Source organism: Papio anubis, chromosome 16 (assembly GCF_008728515.1).
Source record: "Papio anubis isolate 15944 chromosome 16, Panubis1.0, whole genome shotgun sequence".
Taxonomy (NCBI): Eukaryota; Metazoa; Chordata; class Mammalia; order Primates; family Cercopithecidae; genus Papio; species Papio anubis.
In genome coordinates, this window is record NC_044991.1 from 63,190,058 (window position 1) to 63,202,768 (window position 12,711).

At 45.4% G+C, this 12,711-nt stretch overlaps 1 protein-coding gene across 5 annotated transcripts in view; it reads left to right on the top strand.

Moving 5' to 3' along the window:
- Window positions 1-12,711, top strand: part of CNBD2 (cyclic nucleotide binding domain containing 2) — a 76,676-nt gene that overhangs the window by 63,049 nt on the left and 916 nt on the right. For 3 of the 5 annotated variants that reach the window (XM_009216202.4, XM_021921099.2, XM_009216205.4), the window contains one exon: window positions 5,807-5,976. The exons of 1 other annotated variant lie outside the window; for it this stretch is intronic. In XM_009216202.4, coding sequence (XP_009214466.1) covers window positions 5,807-5,976 — 170 coding nt within the window. The remainder of the gene's footprint in view (window positions 1-5,806; window positions 5,977-12,711) is intronic. One more of the 5 variants, XM_003904800.4, reaches the window with a different exon arrangement.

A 12,711-nucleotide genomic window follows, 5' to 3' on the forward strand; every position in this document is an offset into this window, starting at 1 on the left:
TTTTAGATATTATCCCCTTATCAGATGTACAGCTTGCAAATATTTTCTATCATTCTTTAGGTTGTTTTTTTACTTTGTTGTTGTTTCCTTTGCTATGCGGAAGCTTTTTAGTTTGATGCAATCTCATTTGTCTATTTTTGCTTTTGTTGCCTGTGTTTTGGGGTCATACCCAAAAAAAACCATTGCCCAGGCCAATGTCAAGAAACCAGATCATGATTTCTAATACAATTTCCCAATAAAAGGAACAAGGGCTCTTTGGAAGAATGGTTGAATCTAGGACTAGGGCAGGAAATACACAGGATGAGTCTAGAACATATTGTAATGCCGGAAAGTAAGGAAGAGCTGGGGGAGGGGCAGGAACTACTTTAATATGGGAGCATGTCCAAGGACACGGGGGCCACCTAAAATATCTCCCAGTGGCCAAAGCTGAAACAATTTGAAAAACAAAATAAAGCAGTGTTGGATTATAACCAAAAGTACAAAATAAACATTCGTGAGTACATATTGATATAAATGAATTAATAATGAATTAATAAATGGAGGAGAAGAGACAAATCTCCCTGCAGAATAAATTTCAAGCAATTTATGTAGCTACACTGTCTTAAAGGAGAGAGAGCCTAACTCTCTACTCCTTAAATTTGGGCCATGCATAGGACTTCCTTCCAAAGAATACAGTATGGCAAGGGGGGAATGAAGTAACTTTACAGTGGAAAAAATCTGAAAAACACAGCCAGATCATCAAGGCCAACATCAATAGTAAAACATCATGTTGATAGTATTGTTCCTTGATAGGATGTGATGAAAATATCACTTAACTTCTGTGGCCATCCTCTCAATATCTTATAACTCCAGTCTAATCATGAGACATGATTAGAGGGAAAACATGAGACAAATTCTAACAATGGCATCCCACAAAATACTCAGTGAGTACCCTCAAAACTGCCAAGATAATAAAAAATGGCCTGAGAAAATGCCACAGCCAAGAGGAGCCTAAAGAGCCCTATTATTAAACGTAATGTTGTATCCTGGATAAGATAGTGAACTAGAAAAAGGGCATTAGGTGAAACAGGAAATCTAAGCAACTCATTGACTTTAGCTAACAATAATGTAGCAGCAGAGGTTCACTAATTGTAACAAAGACTTACCAATGTAAGATGTGGGAAACTGGACGTGGAGTATATGGGCACTTTCTGCACTATCTTCTCAATTTTTCTGTAAATCTAAAACTGTTTTAAAAAATAAGACCACCAGGCCAGGCGCGGTGGCTCACGCCTGTAATCCCAGACGCTTTGGGAGGCCAAGGCAGGCGGATCACCTGAGGTTGGGAGTTTGAGACCAGCCTGGCCAACATGGTGAAACCCCATTTCTACTAAAAATACAAAATTAGTCAGGCATGGTGGCACACACCTGTAACCCCAGCTACTCGGGAAGCTGAGGCAGGAGAATCACTTGAACCCAGGAGGCAGAGGTTGCAGTGAGCCAGGATTGTACCACTGCACTCCAGCCTGGGTAACAGAGTAAGACTCTGTCTCAAAAAAAATAAAAGGAATCCAAGGCTGGGCACAGTGGCTCACACTTGCTGAAGCCCAGGAGTTCGAGACCAGCTTGGGCAACAAAGTGAGACCCTGTCTCTACAAAAACTTAAAAAGTTAGCTGGGCATGGTGACATTTGCCTATGATCCCAGCTACGTGGGAGGGTGAGGTAGGAGGATTGCTTGAGCCTGTGAAATCGAGGCTGCAGTGAGCCATGATTGTGTTACTGTACTTCAGTCTGAACAACAGAATGAGAGCCTGTCTCAAAAAAAAAAAAAAAAAAAAAAAAAATGCAGTAGTGGTAGCAAGGGTAGTATGGATGACCATGCTTGGCTATGAGCTGATCACTATGGAAGCTCGGTGGCAGGTGCCAGAGCTGAATGAGAGGAGGAGGAGCAGTGTGCGGGTGCAGAGGTGGGGCGGGAGAAGGGCCTTCCAGGAGGAGAAATGGGACTCAGCCCGCCTGTGCCTGCAGACGGCTGTCTCCTGAAGCCTCATATGTGGTCATTTGGCATCTGGGAAACCGTTCCCTCACCAAGCCCTCTCCTCTGTTCCTCTGTCACTATCTCCAAGGTTGTCCTTACACCATTCTTACCCTGTGTTATGGTGGACTGTGCATGCTCCTTCTCTCCACTCACACCAGCCTGTATGTCCTCAGGGCTGGGAAGGTCAGTCCAGTACTGTCTGAGAGGTCCAGTCCCTAGCACAGTCCAGTGGACAAAGGTCCAGTCCCTTTGTCAATGCTGATTATTTTTGAGCTCTTAGAAATTTCTTCCTTTTGTTTAGTAAAACATTGCCTCCTACAACTTTAAACTAGCTCCTCTCTTCTCCCTGCCCTATCCCCTAAAACAGAAGGAATCTACTTCCTTAGCATGTGATGCCCTTAGGTATTTAAAGAATGCTGTTTTGTTTTTCATTCAACATTTATGTAGCCAGGCACAGTGCCAGTGTTCCGTTAATTATTTTCATATTCACACAGAGTGGCCTCCATTCCTTTGGTCATTCTTCAAGGAGCTTAGTTTCCAGCCTTCCAGCTCATTGCTCCTCCTGGAAAGTCCTTCTGCCTGCCCCACCTCTGCGCCCACATACCGCTCCTCCTGCCACTCAGCTCTGTCACCCGCCTCCCAGCCTCCATAGTGATCAGCTCACAGCCAAGCGTGGTCACCCACACTCCCCCTGCCCCCACTACTGGATTCATTGTTTTAGTGGTCTTATTTTTTAGAACAGTTTTAGATTTACAGAAAAATTGAGAAGATAGTACAGAGAGTCCCCATATGTCCCTCTCCCAGTGTCCCCTGTTATTAACATCTTACATTAATACGTCTTTGTTAGAGTTAATGAAGGTGGTGTCTGCTTCACTTCAATTTGTTAATGTTTCAGAGTAAGGTGCTCAGAGCTGAACACAGGGCACCACAGGACACTGAGGCCTGGGCAGGATGGAGGCATGAGGACGGAAAAGGCCTTGCTCAGTTTGGTAGGCGGTGACAGGAGGGGAGGCTGTGTCAGGAACAGGAACAACAGGATCTGTTTTGTCCAGGCCCTGCAATGCTGGAACAGGGAGTAAGGCCTTGATTTCCTAGAAGTCCTGGAAGGCTTTGGGTGGGGACTTAGCAAAAGGACCTGGCTGCTGCTTCCCACATAGGGCCAGCACATAGAAGGCCTTCAACAAAGATTTGTTAACGTGACCCCTTTGAAGAAAATGTCTGCGGATGCCTCCGTGAGGTGCCTGTGATAGGACTCTGAGCTCTCTGTGTTGAGGCCCTGACTTCAGCTGTAGGAGAATGAGAGTGGTAACTGCTTGACTGAACCCGCCCCCTGGAAGGTGGGTCACATTGTCCTCACCCTTGGGAGTAGCAGTGTGGAGCTGGGTCAGCCCTGGGAACAGCAGAGGGTGGGGCCTAGGGTAGAGGGACGCAGGTTTTGAGCCAGGAGATATAGGAAGTCCAACTTCTCCATGGAACAGGCAGGCTGAGGCCTCTGAAGTGGTCAAGACTGGATGGGCCAGAGCCATGGGCATCGCAGAAGAGAGGTGGCAAGCAGCACTTCTTATTCTCATTTTGCTTCTAATAGTTAGCTGTATGGCCACGGGCAAATCACTTTCCCTTTCTGAATCTGTGTCATGAGAAAATGAGGAGATTCATCTGGGTGAGCTGCCACCTCTAAAGTTGTGTGACTTCATTTGGGTCGCTCATTCAGCAGATATTCCTTGAGCACCTACCATGCTCCAAGCATGGCACAAAGTGCCAGTGTGGCTGAGTAAACTGACATAATTCCTGCCCTCATGGGGCTTATGATCTAGTCAGGACAGACAATAGGTAGCTAGTAAATACATAGAAAATTACAAATTGCTGTTAGGAATGGAATGGAAAGCAGGGTGGGTGGAGAGATTCTTAAATGGGGTGGCTAAGGGAAGGCTGCTCTGAGGAGGTAATGTTTAAGCTGAGACCTGAATGATGAAAAGAATAAGCTATGGGGCTGGGCACAGTAGCTCACACCTGTAATCCCAGCACTTTGGGAGGCCAAGGAAGGAGGATCGCTGAGGCCAGGAGTTCGAGACCAGCCTGGGCAACATGGTGAAACCCCGTCTCTACCAAAAACAAAAATTAGCTGAGTGTGGTGGTGCACACCTGTAGTCCCAGCTACTCAGGAGGCTGAGGCAGGAGGATCTCTTGAGCCCAGGAAGTTGAGGTTGTAGTGAGCTGAAATCATCCAACTGCACTCCAGGCTGGGGACAGAGTGAGACTTTGTCTCAAAAAAAAAAAAAAAAAGAATAAGCGATGGAACAACCTGGCAGAAAAGTGTTCCAGACAGAAGCAGCAAGTTCAAGGTTCAAGGCAGGAGGGAGGAGGCGTGTTGAGGGGATTGGAAGGGAGGGCAGGGTGGCTGGAACAGACTAAGCAAGGCAGCAGTGACACGAGGCTGAGATGGAGGGCCTGGAAGGGTGAGACAGCCCAGGCCTTAGGAGGCATGAGGAGATTTATTTGATCCCAGGTGCTTTGGGAGGCTATTTGAAGCATCTAGCCAGAGAAGCAACTGACTCCAGCTGTGTGCCTGCAGCATGTGGGTTGGAGGTGGCTGAGAGAGCAAGCAGGACAGCAGTGCTCCTGAGTGGATCCCTGGTTCAAGGTTGGGCTCTGCCACTTTATGTCTCCTTACCTTGGGCAAGCTACTTAACCTCTTTGTGCCTCAGTTTCCTCATTGTAGTTGCTGAAAGCACAGACTCTGAAGACAGACCACCTGGTTCAAAGCCTAGGTTTATTGCTTTTCTGATGTGTGATGTTGGGCAATTTTCTTTTCTTTTCTTTTCTTTTCTTTTTTTTTTTTTTTTTGAGACGGAGTCTCCCTGTCTCGCCCAGGCTGGAGTGCAGTGGTGTGATCTCGGCTCACGGCAACCTCCACTTCTTGGGCTCAATAAATCCTCCCACCTCAGCCTGGGACTATAGGCATGCACTATCACACCTGGCTAACTTTTGTAATTTGTGTAGATGTGTGGTTTCACCATGTTGCCCAGGCTGGTTAAAATTCCTGGGCTCAAGTGATCTACCCCCTTGGGACTCCCAAAGTGCTGGGATTACAGGTGTGAGCCACTGCACGTGGCACCTAACTGTTTGATTTTTGTTGTAAGTCCTAAGGAAGAGAAAACAGATTTACTCAACAAAAAAAAGAGAGAGCTGTAATTAGACGTTGGGGAAAATTTGAGAGCAATAGTGGCAGTGAGATTGCTGGAGTAGGACAGTGGGTAATCTGATTTAGGTGCTCTTCTAATTCCAGGGTCAGAGAAATTCCATGTCATGTAGCAAAAAGGGCCCAGGATTTCTCCTGCTGGTCATTTGCTCAGTGATCCCAGATAAATTCACCTCCTGTTTGAGGCCTTCTTTTTCCCATCTAGAAAATCTGCGGGTAGGCCAGGCACGGTGGCTCATGCCTGTAATCCCAGCACTTTGGAAGGCCAAGGCGGTGGATCACCTGAGGTCAGGAGTTCGAGACCAGCCTGAGCAACATGGAGAAATCCCATCTCTACTCAAAATACAAAATTAACCGGGCGTGGTAGTGCATGCCTGTAATCCCAGCTACTAGGGAGGCTGAGGCAGGAGAATCGTTTGAACCTGGGAGGCAGAGGTTGCAGTGAGCTGAGATTGGGCCACTGCACTCCAGCCTGGGCAACAAGATCGAAACTCCGTCTCAAAAAAAAATAAAAATAAAAATAAAAGAAAATCTGCGGGCAGACCTGGCCAGTCTCTGAGGTCTAACTTTCTGTGACTTCTCTCCCGAGGGTCTTCACCAGGCCTTCCTTCCAGAGGGTGAATGCGACACACGACCCTTGATCCTGATGAGCCTGGGAAATGAGTTGATACGGATAAGGAAGGAAATATTTTATGAACTGATTGACAATGATGACGAGATGATAAAAAAGTTGTTAAAGCTCAATATTGCATTCCCCAGGTCAGTACTGGAAATGTGCGTAAGTCCCATTAGGTGAAATGAACAATTTTTCACCTGTTATTTTAGTAAAAGAGGGAAAAATGTAATACCTACTGCCTACTGACAAGGGTGAAATGAAATGGGAGTTGTTGGTACACTCTAGATAGGCTCAATCCGTTTGATGATAATTTTAGCATTACATTTCAAATGTTATAAAACTGTCTTGACACTTTGAGACAGAGATTCATCTGTGAATTTATAGAGCCAAAATATAGAGAAAGCCCCTGCATTAAGATGTTCATTGCAGGGTCAGGCGCAGTGGCTTACGCCTATAATCCCAGCAGTTTGGGAAGCCAAGGCAGGCAGATCACTTGAGGTCAGGAGTTTGAGACCAACCTGGCCAACGTAGTGAAACCCCATCTCTACTAAAAACACAAAATTAGCCAGGCGCAGTGGCACATGCCTGTAATCCCAACTACTCAGGACGCTGAGGTAGGAGAATCGCTTGAACCTGGGAGACAGAGGTTGCAGTGAGCTGAGATGGCACCACTGCACTTCAGCCTGGGTGACAGAGTGAAACTCTGTGTTAAAAAATAATAAGGCCAGGCGCGGTGGCTCACGCCTGTAATCCCAGCACTTTGGGAGGCCGAGGTGGGTGGATCACCTGAGGTCAGGAGTTTGAGACCAGCCTTGCAAACATGGTGAAACCCTGTCTCTACTAAAAATGCAAAAATTAGCTGGGCGTGGTGGCGGGCACCTGTAATCCCAGCTACTCGGAAGGCTGAGGCAGGAGAATCACCCGAACCCAGAAGGCAGAGGTTGCAGTGAGCCGAGATTGCACCATTGCACTCCAGCCCGAACATGGGAAAAAACTCTGTCTCAAAAATAATAATAATAATAATGGCAATAATAATAACTAAGGCCAGGGTGGCTCATGCCTGTAATCCCTGCACTTTGGAGGCAGTGAAGTGTATCACCGAGGTCTGAGGTTTGTGGCCAACATGGTGAAACCCTGCCTGTACTAAAAATACAAAAATTAGCCGGGCATGGTAGTGGGCCCCTGTAATCCCAGCTACTCAGGAGGCTGAGGCAGAATAAGCAGACTAGGAGGCAGAGGTTGAAGTGAGCCAAGATCGCCATTACTGCCTCCAGCCTGGGTGACAGGCGAGAGATTCCATTTAATAATAATAATAATAATAATAATAATAATAATAGGCTGGGCATGGTGTGGCTCGCCTGTAATCCCCAACACTTTGGGAGGCGAGGCAGGTGGATCACCTGAGTCAGGAGTTTAACCAGCTGGCCAACATGGGTGAAAACCCGTCTCTACTAAGCGTACAAAAATTGGCAGATTGTGGTGGTGGCCATCTTTAATCCAACTATTCAGGAGGCTGAGGCAGGAGAATCACTTGAACCCGGGAGGCAGAGGTTGAAGTGAGCCAAGATTACGCCATTGCACTCCAGCCTGGGTGACAGAGCGAGATTCCATTTAATAATAATAATAATAATAATAATAATAATAATAATAGGCTGGGCATGGTGGCTCACGCCTGTAATCCCAGCACTTTAGGAGGCCGAGGCAGGTGGATCACCTGAGGTCAGGAGTTTAAGACCAGCTGGCCAACATGGTGAAACCCCGTCTCTACTAAACGTACAAAAAATTAGCCGGGTGTGGTGGTGGCCATCTTTAATCCCAGCTATTCAGGAGGCTGAGGCAGGAGAATCACTTGAACCTGGGAGGCAAAGGTTGCAGTGAGCCAAGGTTGCGCCATTGCACTCCAGCCTGGGCAACAAGGGCGAAACTCTGTCTCAAACAAACAAAAATAATAATAGTAAATAAATAAAGTAAGATGTTCATAGCAGCCATATTCATAATAGAAAAACAATGACAACAACATTCATGTGTGCCACACTAAAGGGATAGTTTACAAAATTGTGGTATTTTCTCTTGATAGAACATAATTGTTTTATTTAAAAAATGGTAAGCTTAATGGCTCTGTAACAGCAGGGTAAAATGGGTGATATAATGATACTGGAAAAGGGCAGTACAGAATTGTACAGGTGCTATGACTATGCCTTTGTCAAACACTTACCCGAGAGAAACCTAGAAGGAAATAAGCGAAAATGACAATGCCTGTGGTAAGAGTCGTTTTCTCCGGGAGGTGAGACTAAAGGAACTTTCTGGTTATATATTCCTCTCATATTTGTTCTTGCAATGCATATGCATTGCTTTTATTTTATTTTATTTTATTTTTATTTACTTATTTTTTTTTGAGACAGGTTCTCACTCTGTTCCCCGGGCTGGAGTGCAGTGGCACAATCATGGCTCACTGTAGCCTTGACCTCCTGGGTTCAAACGATCCTCCCAGCTCAGTCTCCCGAGTAGCTGGAACTGTAGACATGCACTACAATGCTCAGCTAATTGAAAATTTTTTTGTAGAGATGCGAATCTCACTATGTTGCCCAAGCTGGTCTTGAACTCCTGGACTTAAATAGTCCTCCTGCTTGGTCTTCCAAAGTGCTGAGATTTACTTTTATAATTATTAAAAATAAGTATGTATCTTGAAAGATTAGATACATTTTTTCTTCACTTTTTCATAGTGTCCAAATTTTCTAGAGTGAATGTTAATGCTTTTATAATGAGAACAAATAGCTTTATTTAAATGTAAAAATTAATTTATTGCCCAGACCAGTGGTCTCAAAACTGTTTTCATCTCACGTTGGTATTACTAAAAAGTGTTCAAGCATGTACTCCCTGGTATGTATATATATATGTATAAATAACATCTGTTGATTTGTTTTTATTATATCCACATATAGTATAACTGTACCAATATATATTATAAACATATGAAAATCGATCTTTTAAAAGAATAAGAGAAAGATAAATATAAATGAAATCTTACTATTCACATACTCTAGTGGATCTTGTACATCTCCCTGGGTGACATGTCTCTCCACCCCAACTTTGTTTCCTGTGTGTGTGAAAGAGACGGGGTCTCACTCTGTCATCCAGGCTGGCATGCTGTGGCTCAATCTCAACTCACTGCAGCCTCCACCTCCCGGGCTCAAGTGATCCTCCCACCTCAGCCTTCCCACTAGCTGGGACAACAGGCAGGCGCCACCATGCCTGGCTAATTTTTTGTATTTTTTGGTAGAGGCAGGGTTTTGCCATGTTGCCCAGGCTGGTCTCAAACTCCTGAGCTCAAAGGATCCACCCACCTTGGCCTCCCAAAGTGCTGGAATTGCATGCGCCACCGTGCCTGGCCTCCAACCCCACTTCGGGACCACCAAGCTAGATTCCTGCAAGAGTCTTATCACGGGTTCCTCCCTTTAGTCTCCTCCCTGCCGGATTCTTTCTGCCCACTGTGTTCTTGTTAAAACCCTAATCTAGTTGTGTTAAACTCCTGCTTGAAACCTCTCAATGGTATCTCACTGCCTATAGGATAAAGTCCAAACTCAGTGCTACCGCAATGACCCACCACAGTCTGACCCCCTACTCAAGCCCCCTGCAGCATCTCCTGCCACCTCCAACTCACTCCAGCCACCCAGGCGGGTTGCCTGCTATATGCTGAACATACCTGGCCTTTGCCAATGCTGGCCCTTTTGCCTGAAATGCTGACCCCAGTCCTGCCTTCATCCTTTGTGTGATAAATTCCTGCTCATTCCGTAAGATTCATCTTCTGCAGCAAACCTCCTCAGACTAACCTGTTTGGGATAAGTACCCCCTTTCTGCACACTCATAATATTCTCTGCACAGCTCTGTCATTGACCATGTTGTGTTGACATATAGTTACCTGTTTGCACAGCTCTTTCCCTTCCACCTGATCAAGTGTTTCAGGAAGGCAGGGTTGTGCTATATCCACTTTTGGTCTCTAGCACCTGTACAGTGCCCAGAATGCAGAAGGTGCTTAGTAAATGTTGACTAAATGTGAATGGGCCATACTCATTGCAGAAAATTGAAAAACACTGAACAACGAAAAAGACAAAACCCAAATCATTTGCAATCCTCCAGCAATCCCAGTTCATATCTTCTGTATTTCCTTTTAATGTTTTTTTCACTTCATGAATATGTGCCAAATATGCATTTATCGTCGTGCTCCATTTTCATAACGGAGCTCATACTTCTTACACAATTTTGCATCCTCTCTCTTTTCTTTACTTGTGGTGATATTGTGATCAGACACGGTTTTGGCAGCAAGTGTAGGAAGCGAGTGATTCCAATGGTAGAGAAAGGGGGTATGAAGGCAGACAGAGCTGCAGGTGATTCCAGCCCTGGCCAGTAAGCACACAAAAGGCTCTGACATGAGATCTTCATGACCTTGAGCAATGTGAGGTCTTCGTGACCTTCTCTAGTCTTCCGACTCCAATCAGCAAAACAAGAAAATTAGAGTAGATCAGTAGTTTTTAAAGTATGGAACATATTCCACAGGAGGGTTACAGGATGATTTTAGGTGGCTCACAGATTGACATTTTTAGTTTTAACAGTTATGTATTTATTTGTATGAATTAGAAAAAGCAACATGACTAGCTTACTAACCATGTGATCTGACAGATCTTGTTGCTTAAGACAAAGTTAAAGTAAATATTTAAGTAAAAGAAACTGAACAGATTGAAGGAAAATCATTAGTAATTTTTTTTTTTTTCTTTAGACAGAGTCTTGCTTTGTTGCCCAGGCTGGAGTGCAGTGGCATGATCTTGGCTCACTGCAACCTCCGCCTCCTGGGTTCAAGTGATTCTCCTGCCTCAGTCTCCCAGGTAGCTGGGATTACAGGCGCTGCCACTACACCTGGCTAATTTTAGTAGAGACAGGGTTTCACCATGTTGGCCACGCTGGTCTCGAACTCCCGACTTGAGGTGATCTGCCCGCCTCAGCCTCACCTGGGATTACAGGTGTGAGCCACCGTGCCCAGCCTGGAAAATCATTAGTAAATTTAAAAAGCAGATGATATGTAAATAAGGCCAACACTGGGGCAGTCTTGTGAGAAAAACAAGCTGAGAAATACTGGTGGTTCCTTCTGGTTCAAGGATGCCACACTTCTCTGATTCCTGGGTACTACCAATATAGGAAATAGCCATTTAGACCTGCCACTCAAAAAAGGGTTTAAGCAGCCTTAGCTCATTGCATAATGCCTGGCATGTGATGGGGATTGGTTAATATCTGTTGAATGGAAATTCAGAAAAGGTTTACGTAGACTTGCGGGTGGTGGGGGAGCAGATGGAACATTCAGCATCCGCCCTGCTCAGTCAGCATTTGCGGCCCTCATCTAGAATGCTGACTTACAGAATTCTGTCTTATTCATTAATTGTTGAACTCATGCCTTTCTAGACTGCTAAAACAGGCAGAAAACATATCCATTATCTAGCTCAGATCCCTCATGTTTTAACCAAAGACTCTGAGGTCCTGAAGATCATAGAGCCAGTGGCAGAGGTACCTGTCCTATGAATAGTGCAGGCTGGATATCCTGAAAATCACCCCTACAGAGCACAGCGGGGCCCATGCGGGGTAGAATGCATGGCTGCGTACACAAGAAAGTCAGGAAATCCCCCAAGGCCAAAGTGAAGAGAATCACCCAAAACAGACTGATAGTACGAACTAATGCTGGGGATTGCCCAGGAGGGCTTAAGGGCGTCATGGGCTGATTTTTTTTTTTTTTTTTTTTGAGGCGGAGTCTCACTCTGTCATCCGAGCTGGAGTGCAATGGCGTGATCTCAGCTCACTGCAATGTCTGCCCACTGGGTTCAAGTGATTCTTGTGGCTCAGCCTCCTGAGTAGCTGGGATTACAGGCGTGTGCCACCACATCTGGCTAATTTTTGTATTTTTAGTAGAGACAGGGTTTCACCATCTTGGCCAGGCTGGTCTCGAACTCCTGATCTGAAGTGATCCACCCGCCTGGCTTCCCAAAGTGCTGGGATTACAGGCGTGAGCCACCGCGCCCGGCCATGGGTTGATTTTTTAAAGCCTGAAAGGACAGATGCAGCTTTCAGTTCAAGTGAGACAGGGGATTGGAACTGAGACCACTGTGTGAAGCCGACGCTACCCTGTTCAGTGAAAAAGTAGACTAGAAATCAATGTGAACATCAACATCAGGAAGTGACATAGAGTCTTGTCTGTCTTAGCTTAGAATCTAGGTTTTAAAAAAGTTATCCCTTAAAAATTAGTCATCACATGCTAGCCCCCTCCTAGGTTTTGGTGAATTCCTTAGCCTCACCCCAATTTCTATGTTTGTGAAATGGGGTGATTGTGAAAATTAAATGAGTTAACAAATGTAAAGTGCTTGACACATGGTAAGTCCTAAGTCAGAGTGAGATGTTGTTATTATTTATTATGTAAGAAATTGGGAGTTAATGGAACTTTTTAGGTGAGGACTACCCAGTAGTGTGCTCAGTGGATGTTTAACAACCAGCTCTCCAAGATGCAGGAAGAGGACTCTAGCTTGCAGTGTTTGCTGATTTCTGTGGTGTAAATACTCCCACCATGGCCAGTTTCAAACTACCAACCTGCTGCCACAAGCATGGAGTTGAGAAGAGGTGCACATGCCCAGCTTTCATGAGCGGGGGGAAGCTGGCTTTGCCATATTGCTGACGCTACAGGACTAGCTTGTAGCCATGCTGACCTCTGGGTTTTTTCTTAAGCCAATCTCTACGGATCAAAGTTGACTTTATCTTTGTCAATATAATCTGGCTGGAAGAATGTTCTGACTTGTGAGTGAAGTATTCAGCTTGTCTGCTTAGGTAAGGGGGTACAGGTGAGT